General features: G+C 49.9%; 7 protein-coding genes across 7 annotated transcripts; 3 read left to right on the forward strand and 4 right to left on the reverse strand.

Moving 5' to 3' along the window:
* Positions 1 to 122: 122 nt before the first annotated feature.
* COCSADRAFT_80711 (uncharacterized protein) lies at positions 123 to 811 on the reverse strand (the record flags this gene model as incomplete). Its single annotated transcript, XM_007698003.1, has 2 exons — positions 123 to 622; positions 673 to 811. 2 exons carry the CDS (start codon positions 809 to 811, stop codon positions 123 to 125), a joined length of 639 nt encoding a protein of 212 aa, XP_007696193.1.
* Positions 812 to 2,994: 2,183 nt separating this feature from the next.
* COCSADRAFT_81144 (uncharacterized protein) lies at positions 2,995 to 4,947 on the reverse strand (the record flags this gene model as incomplete). Its single annotated transcript, XM_007698004.1, has 2 exons — positions 2,995 to 3,256; positions 3,305 to 4,947. 2 exons carry the CDS (start codon positions 4,945 to 4,947, stop codon positions 2,995 to 2,997), a joined length of 1,905 nt encoding a protein of 634 aa, XP_007696194.1.
* Positions 4,948 to 6,335: 1,388 nt separating this feature from the next.
* Positions 6,336 to 8,405, reverse strand: COCSADRAFT_109395 (uncharacterized protein). The gene is made up of 6 exons (XM_007698005.1): positions 7,878 to 8,405; positions 7,648 to 7,825; positions 7,409 to 7,591; positions 7,315 to 7,348; positions 7,027 to 7,264; positions 6,336 to 6,976 (listed from the first exon to the last, which is right to left on the reverse strand). Exons 1-6 carry the CDS (start codon positions 8,298 to 8,300, stop codon positions 6,476 to 6,478), a joined length of 1,557 nt encoding a protein of 518 aa, XP_007696195.1. The 5' UTR covers positions 8,301 to 8,405; the 3' UTR covers positions 6,336 to 6,475.
* Positions 8,406 to 8,518: 113 nt separating this feature from the next.
* On the forward strand, positions 8,519 to 10,941 carry COCSADRAFT_33523 (uncharacterized protein). Its single transcript, XM_007697375.1, has 11 exons — positions 8,519 to 8,640; positions 8,690 to 8,743; positions 8,796 to 8,836; positions 8,885 to 8,906; positions 8,956 to 8,997; positions 9,047 to 9,067; positions 9,115 to 9,288; positions 9,339 to 10,034; positions 10,084 to 10,387; positions 10,439 to 10,629; positions 10,681 to 10,941. Exons 1-11 carry the CDS (start codon positions 8,599 to 8,601, stop codon positions 10,711 to 10,713), a joined length of 1,620 nt encoding a protein of 539 aa, XP_007695565.1. The 5' UTR covers positions 8,519 to 8,598; the 3' UTR covers positions 10,714 to 10,941.
* A 516-nt stretch (positions 10,942 to 11,457) lies between these two features.
* On the forward strand, positions 11,458 to 14,765 carry COCSADRAFT_134623 (glycoside hydrolase family 47 protein). Its single transcript, XM_007698006.1, has 2 exons — positions 11,458 to 14,142; positions 14,214 to 14,765. The coding sequence occupies exons 1-2, from the start codon at positions 11,615 to 11,617 to the stop codon at positions 14,506 to 14,508; spliced, it is 2,823 nt and encodes a 940-aa protein (XP_007696196.1). The 5' UTR covers positions 11,458 to 11,614; the 3' UTR covers positions 14,509 to 14,765.
* A 1,457-nt stretch (positions 14,766 to 16,222) lies between these two features.
* Positions 16,223 to 17,072, forward strand: COCSADRAFT_350353 (glycoside hydrolase family 12 protein; the record flags this gene model as incomplete). Its single annotated transcript, XM_007698007.1, has 3 exons — positions 16,223 to 16,635; positions 16,689 to 16,906; positions 16,967 to 17,072. The coding sequence occupies 3 exons, from the start codon at positions 16,223 to 16,225 to the stop codon at positions 17,044 to 17,046; spliced, it is 711 nt and encodes a 236-aa protein (XP_007696197.1). The 3' UTR covers positions 17,047 to 17,072.
* Positions 17,073 to 17,768: 696 nt separating this feature from the next.
* COCSADRAFT_79388 (uncharacterized protein) lies at positions 17,769 to 18,129 on the reverse strand (the record flags this gene model as incomplete). The annotated part of the gene is made up of 2 exons (XM_007698008.1): positions 17,769 to 17,851; positions 18,033 to 18,129. 2 exons carry the CDS (start codon positions 18,127 to 18,129, stop codon positions 17,769 to 17,771), a joined length of 180 nt encoding a protein of 59 aa, XP_007696198.1.
* Between the last annotated feature and the right edge of the window lie 1,582 nt (positions 18,130 to 19,711).

Below are 19,711 nucleotides of genomic sequence, written 5' to 3' on the forward strand. Positions count from 1 at the left end.
CCAGTCATTTCTTGCCTTTCTTACCTACCTTCTTAACTTTCTGTGCGACTCCTCGAGTCGAAACTTTTGACCTTGTCGCTTTCAGAGTAGGCACTTGCAGTTTCCTCGTCTTTGTAGTCTTCTTATGACTTAGATTCTGGAACTTTCTCAGCAGTGCCACAATAAGTCATGCTATCCGCATGAATACTTACCGGAGGGCCTACATCCCACTCAGAGAGATCTGACGGGCAGTCTGAAAGACCTGAGGACGACGATGACGGAGTCTGAACCATTGATTCGGCGTCTTTTGGAGGCGTTATGGGACCGGGGTGCTTGTTTCTGACTGTAGCTGTGGCCGGTTTCTTAACCACGGGACTGGTAGGCGGTGTGATGGTGTCTTGCAAGGCACCTTCTATCTTTCCAATGAAATGCTTCTTATCGGCATGACTATGAGACGACTTGTCACATCGTGCTGTCGCTGTGATTCCTTCGTTTCCAGTGTCTGGTGCCAACGTAAGAGTCTCCATGTCGGCGCCAGCGCCACATTGCAGCACCCCGTCTTTTTCTTCATCGCTCATAAAAATAGGAGGCAGCGGTGTTGGAGCTCGCGCATCCGGGTCGTAGCAGTCAAAGGTACGATATACTGCCTGTCGTCAGTACCTAATTGCTCATGTTCTGCTCCTCGGCCCTTACCTCCCATACCGTCGATGAATCCATCGGAATCCCACGTGTATGTTCCATCGTAGAATTTCCGTGAGCGGTCAGTAATGCTGTCGGCACTGGGCAGCATCGTAGGCTTGGTGGTAGAGCTGACTGGGACGTTCTTGACCATATCTTAGAAACAGCAGCAAAGTGTTTTGTCCCCGGGTTTTCAGAGTTGGAAGGGTACAATTGGTATTAATTGAGAGGATTTTGCAAGTGGAACAAGAACACAATAGCTAGAAGTGAGAGTGAGAGTGATTCTATTGATAGTGACGCACTAGCGGCTCAAGGGTGAGAGAGACTACAAACGAGCTCTAGAAACGGAAGTCGCCTACATATCGACCTTTCCCTACCGATTTGCGGTACTATCAGACTATACCTAGGTGGGCTACTTCTGCCTAAAAGACTGTCATGGCTTGTGGTTCTCCTAATTTTTGGGTGGCATGAGGGGAAGTGCAGTACCCTCCGTAGTCTGTGGTAACAACGCGTTACTCGAAGTTACTTGCCCAATGTAATTCCACGCGAATTTGCTGTAACGCAGTTTGTTCCAAACTAAGATTGGAAGAGAGAGGAGCAAGACAGAAGTTGGCGACTTCCAAACGCCCTCCACCTTGATAGTCGTCCCCCTGAACGAAGGAGATAATGTGTGAAGCTAACTCTTCAATTCTTCAACATCGCTCTCGCTGAGATTTTCGTCAACGTGTATAGTAACAAGGACTCGTACATCATCTGGTTTGGGCTCTGAAACTGCATTCCTGCCTTCGGATTTCGGGGTTCCAAAAATAATTGGATCCTTTCTGTCATTCTTGTAAAATGGAACATGCTTTAGCTGCAATTCCATCCGATCCTGCAGCATCCTCTCATAGACATCTGCAATTGTGAAAGGGGATGTAAAAAGCTTCTCTAGTGTTGTAATGAAAGCTTTCAAGAAGGATGTGTCGGTTTCCTTGTTACCAGCGGATTCCATCGTAGCCGCCAACGTTTCTATTCCTGATTCCTTAGTCCCATCACAGTAACAGCAGTCTAAAATTTGAATAACATCGCATGAAACGTGAGAGAGGATGCTAGTTGCGATATGCCAGTCTAGTGCTCGAGTACCAAGCGTCTTCGAATCCTTGTCGTTCACCTTGTCAGTCTCGTTGAAGGGGCTATTGTGAAATGTTAGCAGTCCGCACAGAAAAGAGAGTGGTGAAAGTTTAATCACCTGATCATGAGTTTATGCTGGTATATCTGACCATCTCTGATATTAATCTGTCGCCTGCAGAAAGTAGTTGCCAACTCATCCTTCACGGGGCCACAATCGATGTCGTCGTCCTGGAAATGCACAAGTATTGCAGCAATCTTTCTATAAGTCTTGGGCTTGCAAGTCGCTGACGCAATAGCTACCTAGAGCTCTTTTCGAAGATCCTGGATCGACATTGTTTTTGGAGTCATCTGGGAATAAGAAGGAACAGGGCTGGACATCTTGAGAAAAGTTTACGCATGCACGCGAATAAGAGATGTAACCTGAGTACATGTTTATACATTAATTAAAATACTGCACTACTGTTCATCTCCTCATGATTATCATGGTCCGCTATACTGCTGCCTTATTCGCAACCGTACCTCAATACATCAACTTACCATTCCCAATCAACTTACACCTCCTAACTCCGTGCATCATACAAAAAGAATAACACGCACTACACACATCCTAGACAATTCTAGATCTTAGTCTCAATCGCACAGTTTTCTGTCTATAAGATATATGCCGAACATTAGCAAATGAAACACTTACGCGATTTGCAGGTCAGGCATAGTACTGCATTAACCCAGGCATGTGATTTCCGTTCTGTGAGTCATTGCTTCTTTGAGCCAGGTGAAGATAATGGCTTTGAATGGTACAGTGCCACTCTGTGTAGGAATTACGTCATGGCGTCCAAGAGTGGGAGAGATTGGGAAAAAGCTTTTAGAGAAGAAAAGTCTACTTATCACTTGTGTACAGCAGCAAGAGAAGGACACACGTATTAGAAGTGATATTTCTAGAATCTTAGAGGACAGTAGTGAAAACACCAACGCCTACCGATATATCTACACATACAAAAAGCCTCCAGACCTTCTTTTTTGCGAGCCAGATGGCATGCCACAAACCGCCCCACTATGGGTATCGTACAAGTAACTAATCAGATACAGAAGAAGGGGAAAATAGAAAAACAGTAACTGATTGCAAGATCCCGAAGCCAACGCCGATAAGACCACCTAAAACACATTTAAGATGCATCTCACTCAAGTTGGTGTAGAGCGGGGGCCGTTTACGTCGGAAACGTATTTTGGTTACGCCACACTAGCTTGGCCAGTCTGGTTAGTGGGAGTGGCGAGAGGCTGTTTAGTTGCGATTGTCTGCGCAAGAGACTCGCGGGCAGCCTTTTCCTGTTCCATAGCAGCCCGATCAGCCTTGGTAACACGAGGTTTACGAACAGTGGAGCCACCGCGAGAGCCAGGACCCCCGCCGCGGCCACGGCCACGACCTGATGTCTCTCCTCGTACTGTGCCACCGCGTCCACGGCCTCGTCCACGTCTGACGGTGCCATCAGCCCTGTGAAATGTAAGCATAGATCAACCCAATGCAGTGCCAAATACATACCTCTCTACTGGTTGCTTCTCTTCAGTAACGAGCGGACCGCTGTATACAAAGAAGCCGTCCTTTGCCATGAGCGCTTGCTGCTCCCAGGCCAGCTCGGTGTCATCGATGAAGTCGTCCTCCTTGTCGTAGTCTTCTTGCTTTCTCTTCCTTCGCTTCTTGCCTCCATTCTCCTTGGCTGATGTTTCATCATCCATGCCACCCATCTCAACATTGCTTTCATTCTCAGACAGATCAACGGACAGGTCGTCGTTTGATCCTCCGCCTGCAGCTCTTTCAAGAGCAGCACCAGCGGCTGTGATTTGGCGTTGACGCTCTTTGCGGGCAGCAATGCGGGGATGAAGAGCAGCAAAACCGTATTTTTTCTCAACCTCTTGTGCAACGTTGATGGTCACGTTGTCGCGTCCCTTTAGATCGAAGTGGAGGTAAATGTTAGTGCCCTGTGTCTCGGATGTGCCATTGGCGTTGGCCACCGGGCCAAATGGGGTTCCTGACAACAAGCCGCTGCCTGTAGGTAATGGTGGCGGGGCATCTTTCTGACGCGCGGCTTTGGTGGGTGGCGTTGGAGCATTCGACTGTGAAGGCGTGCCGGAGTTTGCAGAGTTTGATTTTGTCATGGGTACAGATACTGGTTTGCTAGGCTCACTGTCGATATCCATAGGGGTCGGTCCCGATGGAGCAACCGGATGTGTTTGAGCCTGAACTGGAAGTGGGGCCTGTTCTTGTTGTGGCTGCTGTTGTTGGGGTGGAGGCTGAGGTGGATATTCCTGGGTAGGAAGGACAGACCCTGGGCGGGTAGAGAAGGCCGCAGGTGAAACAGGTGCCGAGGTGACTGAGGTCTGCTGGGGTAGCTTGACGGGGTGAGAGTAGAAGGAATTGCTGGCAGATGGAGGGTCGATCAGACTAGTGATGGAGGGAGAAGCACTCGCACGGTGATTGAGTCGTGGTGAGACTGATGGAGGGGCACTTGCTACAGGCTGGGGTTTGGATTCGAAGATGCCACCTCGAATTGGATCATAGCGCTGGCCTGAGCTCGATGGGCGTGGTGCTGGGGGAGTGGCACTGATATGTGAAAGGTTTGGATTGCTGTGAAGCGTGGGTTCGGCATTGCTCAGCACGCGAGGGGGTTGCGTGACAACGGGTGGCTGTTCTGGTTGCAAGACAGGTGCGGGCTCACTGGGTCTACTCTGTGGCGTGGGCGACTGCTGAACAGGTGGTTTCTCTTCTACAACCGGTGCGGGCGCGGGTGCTGGTGCGGGTGCTGGTGCTGGTGCTGGAGGAGGTGGTGGTTGAGGCTGTGGCTGCGACTGAGCCTCGAGGGAGGCCTTTGTCCGTCTCTTTCGTTGGATGGGAGCAGCATTTAGGTCTTTGGGCTCGCTCTTGCGCGGCTTCCTAGTCTTCTTCTCTGGCTCAGGGGCACTTTGGTCTTTTGCCTTTGGCTTGGGCCCCGGCTTCTTGCGTGGCTGGCCGCTGGCGGTTAAGCCTCGCGCATGTGTCGCCGGCGACGCGTTTGCAGGGGTGGGGGTGCTAGTCCCAACACCAACACCACCTGCAGATGCGCGAACCGTCGAGGTCGGCGTGCCCTGCTCGGGCGAGTGTGGGGGCGAGCTTAGACTGCCAGGCGAGGACGCATCGCCTACGTCCATGGCGCGGAACACGGCGAGAGTGCAGCGCACGGGGAAAACACGAAGAGAAGGTTGCTGGCCGTGCCTGTCGCTGGCTACACAAACAAATGCTGACAGGCGGCTATGCAGAGCAGAGGGGGTTGAGCGAGGCGAGGTGGGAGCGCGGGCGGGTGTGCAGACTCAACACCAAAAATGGGCGAAAGGCTGTGTAAATGCAATAGCGGGCAAGAACACCAAAGTCGATGTTTAGCGGGATGGCGAGCCGGGGCCAGAGGCTAACTCGGGTAGATGGATGGATAGGAACACCAAGATGTGATTGCTAGCCAGAGATTGATGACGGCACCCCCAGCACAGGCGGGAGAGATGGAAACGGTGGTCGCAGCAGCAGAAAACGGGGCTGGGGAACAAGACGGAGAGAAGGAGAGAGAGAAAGATGGAGGGAGAGGCAATGGAAGAAGAGACAAAGGACAAAAGACGTCGTCCTTGTGCTCGAAGGGGGGCTCAAGGGCCTCAAGTAGCCATGAGGGCCATTTGGGACAGCAGCGGGCCAAAGCTTGGGTTACGACGAGCCCTAGAAGAGAAAAACAGTTTACGCCAGAGCAGTCGACGAACCCTGGCCTGGCCTACCTGCCTGCCTGCCTGCCTGCCTGCCTGCCTACCTACCTACCTACCTACCTACCTACCCTACCTACCCTATGCCCGCCGCTGGCTGCTATCAAACATGGCACCACCACCATCTGCCGCGCCATGGACCGATGGGGTGCACGTCCACACACATAGTATAATACGTACATAATGATATACCATGATGCTGCCGTATGGACATTGAGTATACAGGGCCCATCTGTTGTTGTCCATGAGCAATATAAGCAATAGAGAGCCGTCATCCCATGTTCTCCCCCTCATGCCTCCCCCCACAGTCCCATCCCATCTCTGGATATCATCATGTGTGGGTGCATGCATGCCTGTGTGTTCGTCTGCCATGAATACCTGCGACGCCCGTTGAGGCGCATTAGCTGCGCATGCACTGCTGCACACCAGAACACACTGCAGCATTGGCCCATATGCTCCGGCCATGCTGTCCTTGTCGTCACTATCATATATCCATACGTGTGTCTCTGTTGCCAGCCCACTACCTATACATGGTCGTTCCGCGCTGCCTGTGCGTTTCGGCGTGGCCTGCATGCCTGATCGCGCCCGTGCGTTCCGATCGTCTGCAGGGGTCTCTGATTCGCCAGCGCTGCCGTGGCGTTACACATCCAGGAACGCTTCTTGCATGCCCACACTCCTGTCATACATGCACATGCACACACCCACATATACACTCATCCACATACACACGCGCGCAATTGCAAACAACACTGCTTTTGTACCCTTGATAACTGCTAGAGGTATATGCCCACACCCATCCGCCCCTGGGTCATGTGCTGCGTAGACTCATAGACCCCTCAAAACAAATCACTCGCAAAACAAACTCCAAAAACACCCTCTTGCAAAACGCCATCACACGATGCCAGTATAGCTACAGGTCTTTCTCCCCATCTCACCATCACGCCTTGCTCTTCTTCTTCTTCTTCTTTTCTCCGTCCTCCTCCTCGCCGTGTTTCCGCTTCTTGTCCTTCTTCGACTTCTTCTCTGAAACCTCCTCGTCGGCCTCCTTCTTGGCCTTCTTGGCCTTCTTGTCCTTCTTCTCCTTGCGCACCGCTTGCTCAGTGGCTGCCGCGGTTACGCCGTCAGCCATCTCCACATCCTCGGTTGCAGTTGCCGTTGGGTCCTCGATGACGCCAATGTCAGTCATGACAGAGTTCATGGCCGCCTGCATCACCGCTGCATTCTTCGCAGGCGGCGCGCCAGTCGCGTAGAATTCAATTCGCTCATCAACTTGGCGCTTGAGTGCTTCACCAAACTTGGAAGTCGGCGTGTCGGAAAAGTTGTCAATCCTCGACGCAATTGAGCACTTGTTGGCCAAGAAGCGAGAAATTCTGCCCTTGGACTTTTGTCCTGTGCGTCCAATGAAGGAGCTGTGGTAGATCAGTCCATACTTGGGAGTCTGCTCAACAGTTAGCATCATCTGGCAGAGTGTCGAGCAAAGCCACATACGTTTCCCTTGGTCTTGAGCGCTCTGAACAGGGCCTTCTCCGCACCCAGAATCTGCACAGTACTGGCAGGGTACTTGGACAGGTTCGTCAAAGAACCAGCCTTGGAGATCAGCCTTGCGCCAACCGTGTCACCGATCAGAGCAGCCAAGTTAGGGGCCACCTGGTTCATGCGGCTTCCAAGGTAGTTGCTAAGCTGCTTGCGATACGCAGCCAACGAAGCGGTTCTCTTAGCAAATGCCCTGATTGAATGTTTAGCCAGTGATTTGTATGACACACGAAGAACCCTTACATGACAATCTCCATATCGGCCTCGGAGAGATCCCCTAGAGACAGCGTCAGTGAACATGCTCCTTACACCTGCATCGCTACTGGCTTAAACTCACTTCCCATGGATGTGCGCGCAGCATTGATTATGGCTTGCGCAACACCCTCATCGTCGTCCACAACTGCTGCAAGGTCGTGCAGGTCTTCATCGGACAGTTTCGACTTGTCGCCAATCTTCAGAACAATCTTTGCGTACTGCTCGTTGCTGTTGACAATCTTCGCAAGCTCAGGGAAATGCCAGCCTGCCAATAGCGTCAGTACATGCCTGCCATCCATGTCATACATAAGGCTTGTTCACCATAGTTTTCGCGCAGGCGCATGCAGAAGGTGTTGAGGTCCTTGTCGATCTGGTCGAGCGTCGCAATCGCTTGGATAATGTGGTTGTCCTGCTTCTGAACGCTGAACTTGACCTTGGACCTGGAGTACGCATGTCCGAGACCCAGAATGGAGCGATCAATGTCACCAGGTTGCAGTTTCTTTGACAAATCAGCATATGAAGTTTCAGGATGGCGTCAAGCTTCTGCATACCTTGATCAATTTGCCGCTGTGCTGGCGAAGACCACGCAGGAGATCAGCCACTACTTCCGAAGTGTCGCTGGTCTCGCATGAGAGGTTGGGGAACGCGGCCTTGATGCTACCCGCCAGGTTCCTCTCGCTCACACCAAGAGTAATCTTCTTCTTCTTTCCAGCCTTGGGAAGGTTCGTTTCGAGAGTGGCCTTCAAGAAGTCAGACATGATGCCTTCCGAGACATCGTTGATCTCGGCGAGAGCATCTTGGGTGCCCTGGAACGGCGCAAGGCCGACAAGCTCAACAGTCTTTCCAAACTTGTCGAGGTCTTGAACAGCCTTCTGCACTTCTTGGAGGCGGTTGCCAATGGTGTCTGGCTGAATCGCAACCTTGAAGACGGCATAGCCGACGGGGCTTTCGTGGAGGAGGTAATCTACGCTCATCGTGCAATGAATGGGATGGCGCGCGGGATGTGCGATCAGCGGGCGCAACAAACTGGGTTGTGAATGGGAATGCGCTGGCTATTCCGCTGTCGGGATGTAATCGCGGTCGAGAAAGTTGAAGCTATGCGAAAAAGATTATTGCAGGGAAGGTCCGAGCTCTGAGTAATCTTGGCATTGCCGCCCGCTAAGAAATCTGAGGAGGGACGCGACAGGCAGTGCGGAAACAGCATTTTGCCCCGCCATATTGTCTTTTGCTTGATTGCTGCACTCTCCGATACCCTCGTATACGTTTTCAACCATGTCGGCCGCACAGCTTCTCAATCCTAAGGCCGAGTCGCGGGTTTGTGAATTCGTTGCAGCGCGCTGCAGCCATCGCTAACAGTACACAGAGACGCGGGGAAGCTCTCCGTGTAAACATCTCGGCCGGAGAGGGTCTGCAGCAGGTACGGAATGGCAATGTTGAAATAAATGAATGTCTTCTTATACGGAACATAGGTGCTTGCCTCAAATTTGGGACCCCGCGGTACACTGAAGATGTGAGAAACAACAAACAGTCTGCACTGCAAGAGACTAACTTTGCACAGGCTTGTAGATGGCGCTGGAGGAGTACGTTGGCTTATACCGTCTATCCGGCATATACTTACAGGATGTGCAGATCAAGCTCACAAAAGACGGCAGTGTTCTGTTGAAGGAAATGGTATGTATCTGCGTTGCAATAGAAATTACACCAACTAACACATTCACAGCAAATCCAAAACCCCACCGCCGTATGTCTTACCCCCTTCGTTCTTGATCCACGACTCAAATAAATCAGGTTATGATCGCACGAGCAGCGACGGCACAAGATGAGATCACAGGCGATGGCACAACCTCCGTGGTGCTCTTGGTGGGCGAGTTGCTGAAGCAGGCTGATCGCTACATTGCAGAGGGTCTTCACCCTAGGGTGATAGCAGACGGTTATGACATTGCGAAAACCGAGGCACTCAAGGTACAATGAGCTCAGTGCTTGTGCATGGAAATCTGGCTGACAGGCTGTAGTTCCTTGACGAGTTCAAGCTTGCAAAAGAAGTCGACCGTGAACTCCTGCTATCCGTAGCCCGAACGTCGCTTTCAACGAAGATTAACAGCTCGCTCGCCGAACAACTGACTCCTGACATTGTCGATGCAGTCCTCGCCATCTACCAAGCGCCCGCGAAGCCCGATCTACACATGGTGGAAATCATGACTATGCAACACCGCACCGCTGCCGATACACAGCTCATTCGAGGACTTGCTCTTGACCACGGTGCAAGGCATCCGGACATGGCCAAGAGGGTAGAGAATGCATACATTCTGACCCTGAACGTCAGCTTAGAGTACGAAAAGTCCGAGATCAACTCCGGCTTCTACTACTCGAGTGCGGAGCAACGAGAGAAGCTCGTTGAGAGTGAGCGTCGTTTCGTCGACGAGAAGCTGAGGAAAATTGTCGAGCTCAAGAAGGAGGTTTGCGGCAACGATCCTAGCAAAGGTTTCGTCATAATAAACCAAAAGGGCATTGACCCCCTCAGTTTGGATGTACTTGTCAAGAACGGTATCTTCGCATTGAGGAGGGCTAAGAGGAGGAACATGGAACGTCTACAGCTTGTCTGTGGTGGTACAGCGCAGAACAGTGTTGACGACCTGACACCGGACGTTCTTGGCTGGGCAGGCTCTGTCTATGAACACCAATTGGGCGAGGAGAAGTATACCTTTATTGTACGTTTGCCTATGTGTAGTGGTTTGATGGTATACTTACAGCATACAGGAAGATGTCAAGGAGCCAAAATCTGTTACCCTACTGATCAAGGGACCAAATTCGCACACCATTGCCCAAATCAAGGACGCTGTTCGCGACGGGTTGAGGAGTGTGTACAACATGATTGTGGACGGAAGTGTTGTTCCAGGAGGAGGAGCCTTCCAGGTAGCATGCGCAGCTCATCTAGAGAGCGAGCAGTTCAAAAAGACGGTCAAGGGTAAAGCAAAATGGGGAGTCTCGGCTTTTGCTGATGCACTTCTCATTATTCCCAAGACGCTGGCGGCTAACTCTGGTCATGACATCCAAGACTCATGTAAGTCCCAAGCCTTTCTTTGTTTGCTACTTCGTACTGACCGGATGATAGTGGCCGCGCTGCAAGACGAGCATGCCGAGGGTAACGTTGTAGGCCTGAATCTCGCAACTGGAGAAGCCATGGATCCCAATCAAGAAGGCGTCTACGACTCATTCAGGGTGCTGCGCAACAGTATAGCGTCTGCCACTGGCATTGCTTCTAACCTCTTGTTATGCGACGAGATGCTCAAGGCACGACAGATGGTAAGAAGTGAAAAGACTGCTGTCGAAGATTCTTTGCTGACTTGTTATCAGGGACGGGCACCAGGGCCCGGCGACGACCAATGATTGAGCTGTACAGATATCACCCAGACAAGCTACCGTAGTTCCAACGTACAGAACGCGGAGTTGGCTGCTCGTGTGACTTGTTGCAATTGAGCAAGCGCTACGCGGGAAAATCTACAATGTCAACCGACTCGAATCGTTGACAATGGCTGCATAACGGCTCTGTCTAGATAGGTTTTCATTAAGAAATGTGAACAGAGGCTTTCATCAGCAGAGCGCTGCCACCCGTGACTCGGTCTTTTCTCTCGCTCCACCAACACTCTTGGATATTCTTTATAAGAATTCTTGTAGGCTGTGGTTGTTAGTGGCTGACAATTTAAAGTTAGGCTGTGAAGTGCATGGTCAAAAGGTGGGCGCACGGGATGAATGTTGATGTAGCCCAATTCGGCTAGAGGGATTTAAGCTTAAAGTTAGTGCTCGGTTCAGACGGAGTTCGACCAGTTGGCCGTGCAGAGGGGGAAAAAGGGTTTGCAGGATAAGGGAGGAGATCAACAGAGTGCCATTCGAGACGCAACACTAAATGGAACCGTATCCAAAACAGACGTCGTGGATAAGGCTAGTGAATCGTAGGTGTGGCTGCTTGCTGGTGCCCTGCTTTCGAGTGCCTGGTACGTCAACAATGCGCGAAAGCAACCCCACACCCGCCTAAGGGATCTCCAGGGCGTGCATGCGACTAGCCACCCTGAAGCCAAGCTCACTAGACACAAGACGTATGGACATAGACTCGAGCAGCCTGTTTGGCTTTTCCGCCTCGACGCCCCCGTCTATTTGCATCCGCACTTTTCTGCGCGCAAATGGCAGCAGCGACATAGCCGCCTCTTCTATCCTTTCCACAACACTCCCCCTCTGCGCATCGTAGTGCACACGACACTTGGATCCTTGGGTTCACGACCCTCCCTGAGACATGTTCCGATACCGAAGATACCGCGCGTTTCTCGTCTTTGCTGTCATTGCTGTGCTTGCAATTTATCAATTTGGTGATTCCAGCGCAGCATGGAGGGAAGCGGCATCGAGAGCAACAGGTCTAAAGGGTAACGCTGGCGAAGCTCTGCATAAGGACACGAAACCACGCCCACCCGTGGCGCATGAGACAAAGAGCCTAAAACTAGACGTGCCTGCTGCTAGCACATTGCAACCGCTCCAAACACCACCCCCAGTGAAGAAGCCGGCTTCTTCTCCGTCCCCGAGCCCTGAAGTTACAAAACAGCCACTCAAGCCTTCGATCCCCTCGCCGCTTCCACCCCGACCACACGACGACCCCGCCGCCATCATCGACAATGGCGTAGACCCGTCGTTGAGTATCGAAGTCATACATTGGAAAAAGCTGCCTGAGCACTTCCCCGTACCCACGGAATCGCTCATTCGCCTTCCGTCAGGCAAGCCAAAGACACTACCCAAGATCCAAGCCGATTTCAAGCCCGAAGACACTTTGGCCAAAACAGACAGGAAAGCTAAGCTGGACAAGATTAGAAGTGTCGCTAAGAAGGCATGGGATGGATACAGGACAAAGGCATGGCTTCATGATGAGCTACGCCCGCAGTCTGGCACCTTCAGGGACCCATTCGCGCAGTGGGGTGCGACTCTTGTGGATGCACTCGATACTCTCTGGATCATGGGCTTGAAGGACGAGTTTGAAGAGGCAGTAAAGGCTGTGGACAAAATTGACTTCACAACCACTACCCGTGCCGATATCCCCTTGTTCGAGACAACCATCCGCTACCTTGGTGGGTTGCTGGCTGCCTACGATATCAGCGACAAAAAGTACAAGAACTTGCTCGACAAGGCAGTAGAACTTGCCGAAGTTCTCATAAGTGCTTTCGATACGCCAAACCGGATGCCTCAGATGTACTACTACTGGAGACCCGACTTCGCCTCGCAGAAGCATCGTGCCGGCCAAAGTGTGGTTCTGGCCGAGATTGGCTCGCTTTCAATGGAATTCACCAGACTTGCACAACTCACTGGAGAGCACAAGTACTATGATGCTGTTGCACGCATTACAGATAACCTAGAGGAATTCCAGAAAAAGACTCCGCTTCCGGGCATGTGGCCTGTTCATATAGACGCCTCTGGGTGTGGAAGACATTACGTGGATGTGCCTCCTGAACAAGAACCTCTCAAAGCTCCAGAAGGCTATCCCAACATTGATCCTTCGGCTGATTCCCAGTCCGCTTCAGATTCCTCCGCTGAGAAGCTGTCTCCTGAAGGCAACAAATATATTCCGTTGAAATTGCCAGACCCCGTCATGCTCATTTCAGATGCAGACCGCGCCAATCAGGGTGCAGAGAAGAAAGAGACTGTACCATCGAGCGACTCGGTGCTCAAACGACGACAGCTTGATATCTATGAGTCAAGTCCACTCGGAGCAGAGCAAGACCTCGATACGACCGCCAAGACCTCATCTGCTGCACCTACTATACCAGCGCCTCCAGAATGCATACCGCAAGGCTTCGTGGCGACTGGCAGTGGACGTGACGAATTTACGCTAGGTGGTATGTCTGATTCTACATATGAGTATCTACCGAAACAATACTTGCTCCTCGGTGGCCAAGTCGAGAAGTACCGGACCATGTATGAGCAATCAATGGACGTAGTCAAAAAGCATTTGCTCTTCCGGCCGATGCTCCCGAAAGAGGAGAATATCCTATTTTCTGGAAAACTCACAGTCCCAGCAATGTATGACAGCACTCAAAGCGGTGATCTATTGGCAGAGAATGCCCATCTGACTTGCTTTGCGGGAGGAATGTTTGGCATGGGCGCAAAGCTATTCGACCGCCCCGAAGATCTTGAGGTTGCCAAAAAGTTAACGGAAGGATGTATCTGGAGTTACGACATGACATCCACTGGCATCATGCCTGAATCGTTTGAAGTAGCCCCCTGTGACAGCACGAAGGAGTGTGCTTGGAACGAAACAACCTACTGGGAATATATCGACCCACGACACGAATCTCGTATAAAATATTACGAGGAGCAAAGGGAAGTTTACGAATCACAAATTGCTTCTGCATCGTCATGGTATAAGGCTCAGCTCGCTGCGATGACTCCACCGCCGAAACCCTCTCCTGCTGCTGCATTTACAGCAAAAGCCACGTCAACTCTGATATATGCGGATACACTGGACAAGCGCCAACTCGCTGAGCTTGTAGATGATGCGGAACCTGCACACATGCCAAGCTCGTCTGTAAGCGTCCAGCAAAATCGAGATTCAGTCATGGGCGGCGAACCTGAGGAAGGCGAAGGCCCTCCCATCAAAGCCCAACCAACATTGGATATCCCGGAATTTGCTCAGCAGCCAACTCCGACTCTACCAGACTTCCCTTATGTTTATTCGCCAGTCCCAGTCCTGAGTCACAAGGAATATGTGCAGAATAGGATCAAGGAAGACCGACTGCCAAACGGTGTTACCAGAATTGGGGCCAAGGGTTATATTCTCCGGTAAGTTTTTCTGCCCCCTTTCAAGCCAGCAATATGTGTGTGTTTTGTCATGCCACTAACGTTAATCACAGTCCGGAAGCAATCGAATCCGTTTGGTACATGTATCGTATAACCGGATCACAGCACTGGCGCGAAGCCGGTTGGCGCATGTTCCTTGCTATTGATCGACACACAACTACGGAGTTTGGCAATTCTGCCATCGACGACGTGACGAAAACGGCTCCTGTGCTTCAAGACGAGATGGAAAGTTTCTGGCTTGCCGAGACGCTGAAATACTTTTACCTTCTATTCTCGGAAGAGGATGTTATCAGCTTGGATGATTGGGTATTGAATACTGAGGCGCATCCGTTTAGGCGTCCGACCTGAAAGGGTTTTACGCTGTTTTAAGTTACGCAGTGGCTATTAGCGTCCGATTATTATTATTTTTGCGTGCACTCTGATAGCTGGTCTGGGCACACATTGCATAGAGGAATTGAATTTATCATTACCCTTGTCTCGCTTTACAAGCTGGTCTTCGTATAATCATGAGATCGTAGATGTTTGTATCTAAGGCGAGCTTCCGTGACCAAGAAGGTTAAGCAAGCCTCGTATTTGGGTGGTGTTATTACCAAAGCAAGCAAGTCCTCTTGTGTGACTTACTTCTATTCCAACATTTGTTGCTCGGTGAAGAACTCCGTACCAATGGCATATCACTCTAGTCCATAAACTAGAAATATAAGTCCCACCGCTATATGGACGATGAATTCCTCTACTCTTAAATCCCGCTGCTAAGGCCCACCTTTGCATATTCCCATATGGCGCAGATCATTGGTCTCGTATCGTAGTGGCAATTTGAAGAGGACTTCGGCTGGGTTCTGCCCGCATGGTCGAGCTTAATTTCAGCACTAAGCTTCTGTCAAAAAGCTTCTGCACGTGTGAAACAAATCTATTTCCTAAACTCAGTTCAATATTGGTGAGAAAACTTGAAACTACGAGGGTTTGCTAGAGCACAAAGAGACGCCAGGCTTTTCGGGCACGGTGAACACAGTCAGATTGTCAAGCACAGAGACTTTGATATGGTACCCCACATAAGTTCTCGCGGGTAAAGGTATCTTGATTTGGAGATTACAGGGTAGGGTAAAAGGTCGGTCCGGAGATCGGATGCGGCTTAGTTCCCGTCATCCCGGTGATATGAACCTGACACACCTGGTCACTGAAAGAAGAGAGGGCAAAATACAAATGGATGGCGCAGAAAATGCGATGGTTGTATCATGGGGAGCATACTACCGCCATATGTATACAAATAGGCGGTTCGGAAAATACCAATGGTAGTAGAATTGGCAAAGCTTAAGCGAAGGAAATATATATTAGAGAACCAACCATGGAAGTATTAACAAGCGCTGTACTATCCGGGACGGCAGTCAGGCGCACAGCCATTTGCGACGGCAGCATATATTCAATACATACATATATCCAGGGATCAGCATCACTAGCAGGAACAACGGCTGTAAACTCCGTTCATCAAACACTAATTGATGAAAATATTATGTCAGCCGACATTTGTCTTTACTAAAAATCTTACACAATGCTCGTCTTTTACAGTGTCCACATTCTATGCCAGCGGTGGGGGTTGGGAAGCCACACATGAGGAGGCTACGATGGCAGGATCGTAAACCTCCCACGAACAGCCCAATCTCTGTTTTTTTTTGAACTCATCGAATCGCGCATGATGCATCGGGGAGTAATCATGTTGGACGACCGATGAAAAGTTTCACGGCAAAAGTAGGTAATATGCAGGGACTAGTCTGTGAATACGTGTTTTGAGAGTTTAATAATTGTATCCATATTAGTTATGGATATTGAGATTCCCATTTGGGGCCCTGGTCAAGTATCACGGGCGTTGATCTGCACCCCACACATACTATAACTGACGCGTACACTATTCACCGCTTAGGACACTCCGTCGGAACCTAGGAAAGCTTCGCGCATGGAGTCTCAAATGTTAGGATTGGGTAGTATAAAAGGTCTCGGCACCTCGCAGGAGGGTAGACAGAACAGCCACAGTCACTTCACACTAAGACCTTTCTAACAATCGCACACCATGAAGATTGCTTCGTTCGTCGCCGCCGCCCTAGCCTCCGTCGTCACTGCTCAAGACGCCTGCAAGCTCTACAACTACTACTCAAGCAACGGCTACGAAATCCTCAACAACCTATGGGGTAAAGACACCGCGACCAGCGGATCCCAGTGTACATACGTTGACGGCGTCACCGATGCCGGTACGAAATGGCACTCAAACTGGACCTGGGCCGGTGCGCCAAACAACGTCAAAAGCTACGTCTATGCAGGTCGCCTATTTACCAAGAAGCCCGTAAGCCAATTTACGAATCTGCAAACCGAGGCGAACTGGGCCTACGACACCACCAATATCCGATGCAACGTTGCATACGACCTCTTCACTGCCCAGGACGTAAATCACACCACCAGCAGCGGAGACTACGAGCTTATGATCTGGCAAGTACACCCATTAACCTCACACATTTTTAACTATACTAATCGCGCTATAGGTTGGCTAGATACGACGTCTACCCCATCGGCAGCTCGCAAGGCATGGTCACGATCGCCGGCCGCACCTGGGAGCTTTTCTACGGCTTCAACGGCGCGATGAAAGTATACTCCTTCATAGCGCCCAGCCCTATCCCGCATTTCACTGCCGATGTCAAGGACTTTTTTACCTACCTTACTGAGAAGAAGAATTATCCTGCTTCTACTCAGAACCTTATCAGTGAGCTCATCCGCACCTTCCCAATATGAAACGATATACTAATACTCTTGCCTTTTCTAGCCTATCAGTTCGGCAGCGAAGCGTTTACCGGAGGCCCTGCTAAGTTTTCAGTGAACAAGTGGAGCGCTACTGCTTCTTGATCTACTTTCTTGAGATGAAGTGGGAGGGAATCGAGTACGGCGAAGGCTCTAGAATGAAGCGGCACGTGCTGCTGTTCCTCTTAGATAGCGCTACCGTTGTGCATAAAACTGTTGAAGTTTCCATGTCCGTACTATATAGTAAAAGGAATTCAAGAATATAAGCTATTTACTATGGATGTGATTGCTAAAAGTCTCGTAAACGGGGGTTTGGAAGAGAGGCAGTGGTTTCGGCTACTTTATTGCATCTGCCTAATAGTCTGTGAAGACTTCCTAGGATTCGTCACTGGATTTTGCGCTGGCGTAAAAAGAAGGATGTCTCGCTTCTTGGCATGAATATAGTACATGGCAGCTGATGTTTTTGGAGCTAGTTGTATCTCATTCAACAGTGCTGGAACCAAGGTTTCCGTTGCATACGAGAACCTCTTTCAGCCTCACGAAAAAGCCATCTTTTTTAAATCTATTGAATCCAATCTGTATTTATCCAGATTTCCTAAGATTTAAAGGGTTTTTATGGAACTGCTTGTTTAATACTATATCATGATATAAGGCGAGTTTGACAAGAAATCGGTTCAAAGGTGAAGCTTTTATCCCATGACTGTATTACAGAAACACTACTTTAATCAATTATACCATGCACCTGGAATACTCTCAACTGCCTCTTGAGCTGTTACAAAGAACAAAACTCTGCCTTGAATAACATCCGAATCCACCTCTACCTCCTATCACGCCTTGCCATTGCCTTTACGTGTGATGCAAGCTGTTCCCTTGGGCTGACAAGTAGTATTTGAGTCTCCACACAAAACGGCTGCTCAAAACATCAGCTCAATGCTCAACCCAGTCAAAAAAAAAGTAGTGAGAGAAGAATCTAACTTACCGTGGCAGCTTCCTGTGCAGCACAGCCCATTACCTCCAGGAAGTGTACAGGCAACTACAAGTTTTCTTATTAGCATGGTAATACATATTAGATTGGAGGCGAATTGACGTACTTCCATTGTTAAGGCATTGGCGTTCCTGGAGCTCGACTGGGATAGCAACCGCGGATGCGACGCTGAGGATAGTAGCGAGGACTGCAACGAGCTTCATAGTGAAAGTTGAATTGATTAGGTTTGATTGGAGTTGTAGTATTGTGATATAGTTGTAAGATGATGTCTTCAAAATTCATCAAAGAGAAGCCGGTATTTATACTTGGAATTCCTCTCCCCTCAGTCTTCACGTTACTCAACCGTTAGCATGCCAAGTGTTCATGTCTCTTGATCGATCGCACGAGACTAAAGCCATATTCACTGTCCAATGACTCGTTGCAAGCTAGGGATCTTTGCACAAAGTAAACACAATAGGGACCGTTTTCCTACAAAGTACAACCCTAAACGTGTATCTTGCGTCGCTACGAGATACCCTGTCCGGCAAGCAACGGCACGTGGTGTAATGAATTCGGGGAGGTGAGGGATCCCTGCAAGCCACGCCTACTTCACACCATAAGCCTAGACTTTCAGGACGAAACCGGCCGCATTGCCCCGCATGTGTTGGTTGCTTGCATCCGAGTACCTGGTATACTAATTAAGCCGTACTAATTCTTGTTAAGCTCTGGAGTTATGCTGTTGGAACAACAGTCCAAGATGCTTACCTCCGTAGTATAACCGTACCCGCAAACGGGAGGTTCCAATGCTTTTCAAATGTACTTGCCGGTAATTGGCTAGGTTTGCTTTTCATCCGTCAGATGCGAAGTATTTTGACGTGGTATATGCAACAATAGAAAAAACAAAGCAAATCAAATGGATAAAATAGAAAAGTGTTGTGCGGATCTCTTAGAGTGCGCTTAACAATTAATCCATACATGTTCAATACCATGCAACTTGGTTAATCAAGCTCCTGCTGCATTGTCGTAGCTATTTCGGTTCCTACCGTCTCATCGAGCGCACGAAACCAGATTGCTACAAAACCCTCGATTGATCCAAGGAGCCCTTTTACGTGGCGGCTAAGTCATCCTTTGTGTCTTAGATACTCACGAGTAAAATACCCCGGTTTCACCGACCACGGGCCTAGAATTTTGGTATCCCGTCAGGCCTAGGCTCCATCCGACGGAGGAACAGATAACTAAGCCAGAGCGCAAATGACATCGAACGCCGGAGTGTAGTTGCGAAGCAATCAGATAGTCGTACGGATGCCTCGCTTCGGCGCTACTTGTCTGACACAGCCGGGCGTCAAAGTATATACGTATTGTGGCGGCAATGCTTTGTAAAAAGTGTGAGGGAAGATTGATTGTTTGGATCTTCCAGAGATCTGGACTACGTACTAATAAAGCCGCGCTAACCCATACTATCTGGGAGGCACCGCCATATCGGCGGCAACATCTCCATATTGAGAACTGCTCTTTCCACATATTCAAAGAGTTGGGCTTTCAGGGAACTGTTGGTCTTTCAAAGACTTCACGTAGGTAGACCTCTCGATCTTGTTGTAGGTAAATACAACGAGCATAGAACCTCATGTTTGCGCATAGTGAGGTGGTAGTATAACGGAAATATAAATGTAGCATGGGAATAAGCAATGAGGTCATGTTTGAGTGCCTATGCATAGCGGTGCTTGATTAGCACGAGCTATTAGAATCCTGTGGTTTCCGAAAGAAGGATAGCGGTAATTACAATAATTCATCTTACGTTACATTACC

Source organism: Bipolaris sorokiniana (genome assembly GCF_000338995.1).
Source record: "Bipolaris sorokiniana ND90Pr unplaced genomic scaffold COCSAscaffold_2, whole genome shotgun sequence".
In the NCBI taxonomy this organism is placed as follows: domain Eukaryota; kingdom Fungi; phylum Ascomycota; class Dothideomycetes; order Pleosporales; family Pleosporaceae; genus Bipolaris; species Bipolaris sorokiniana.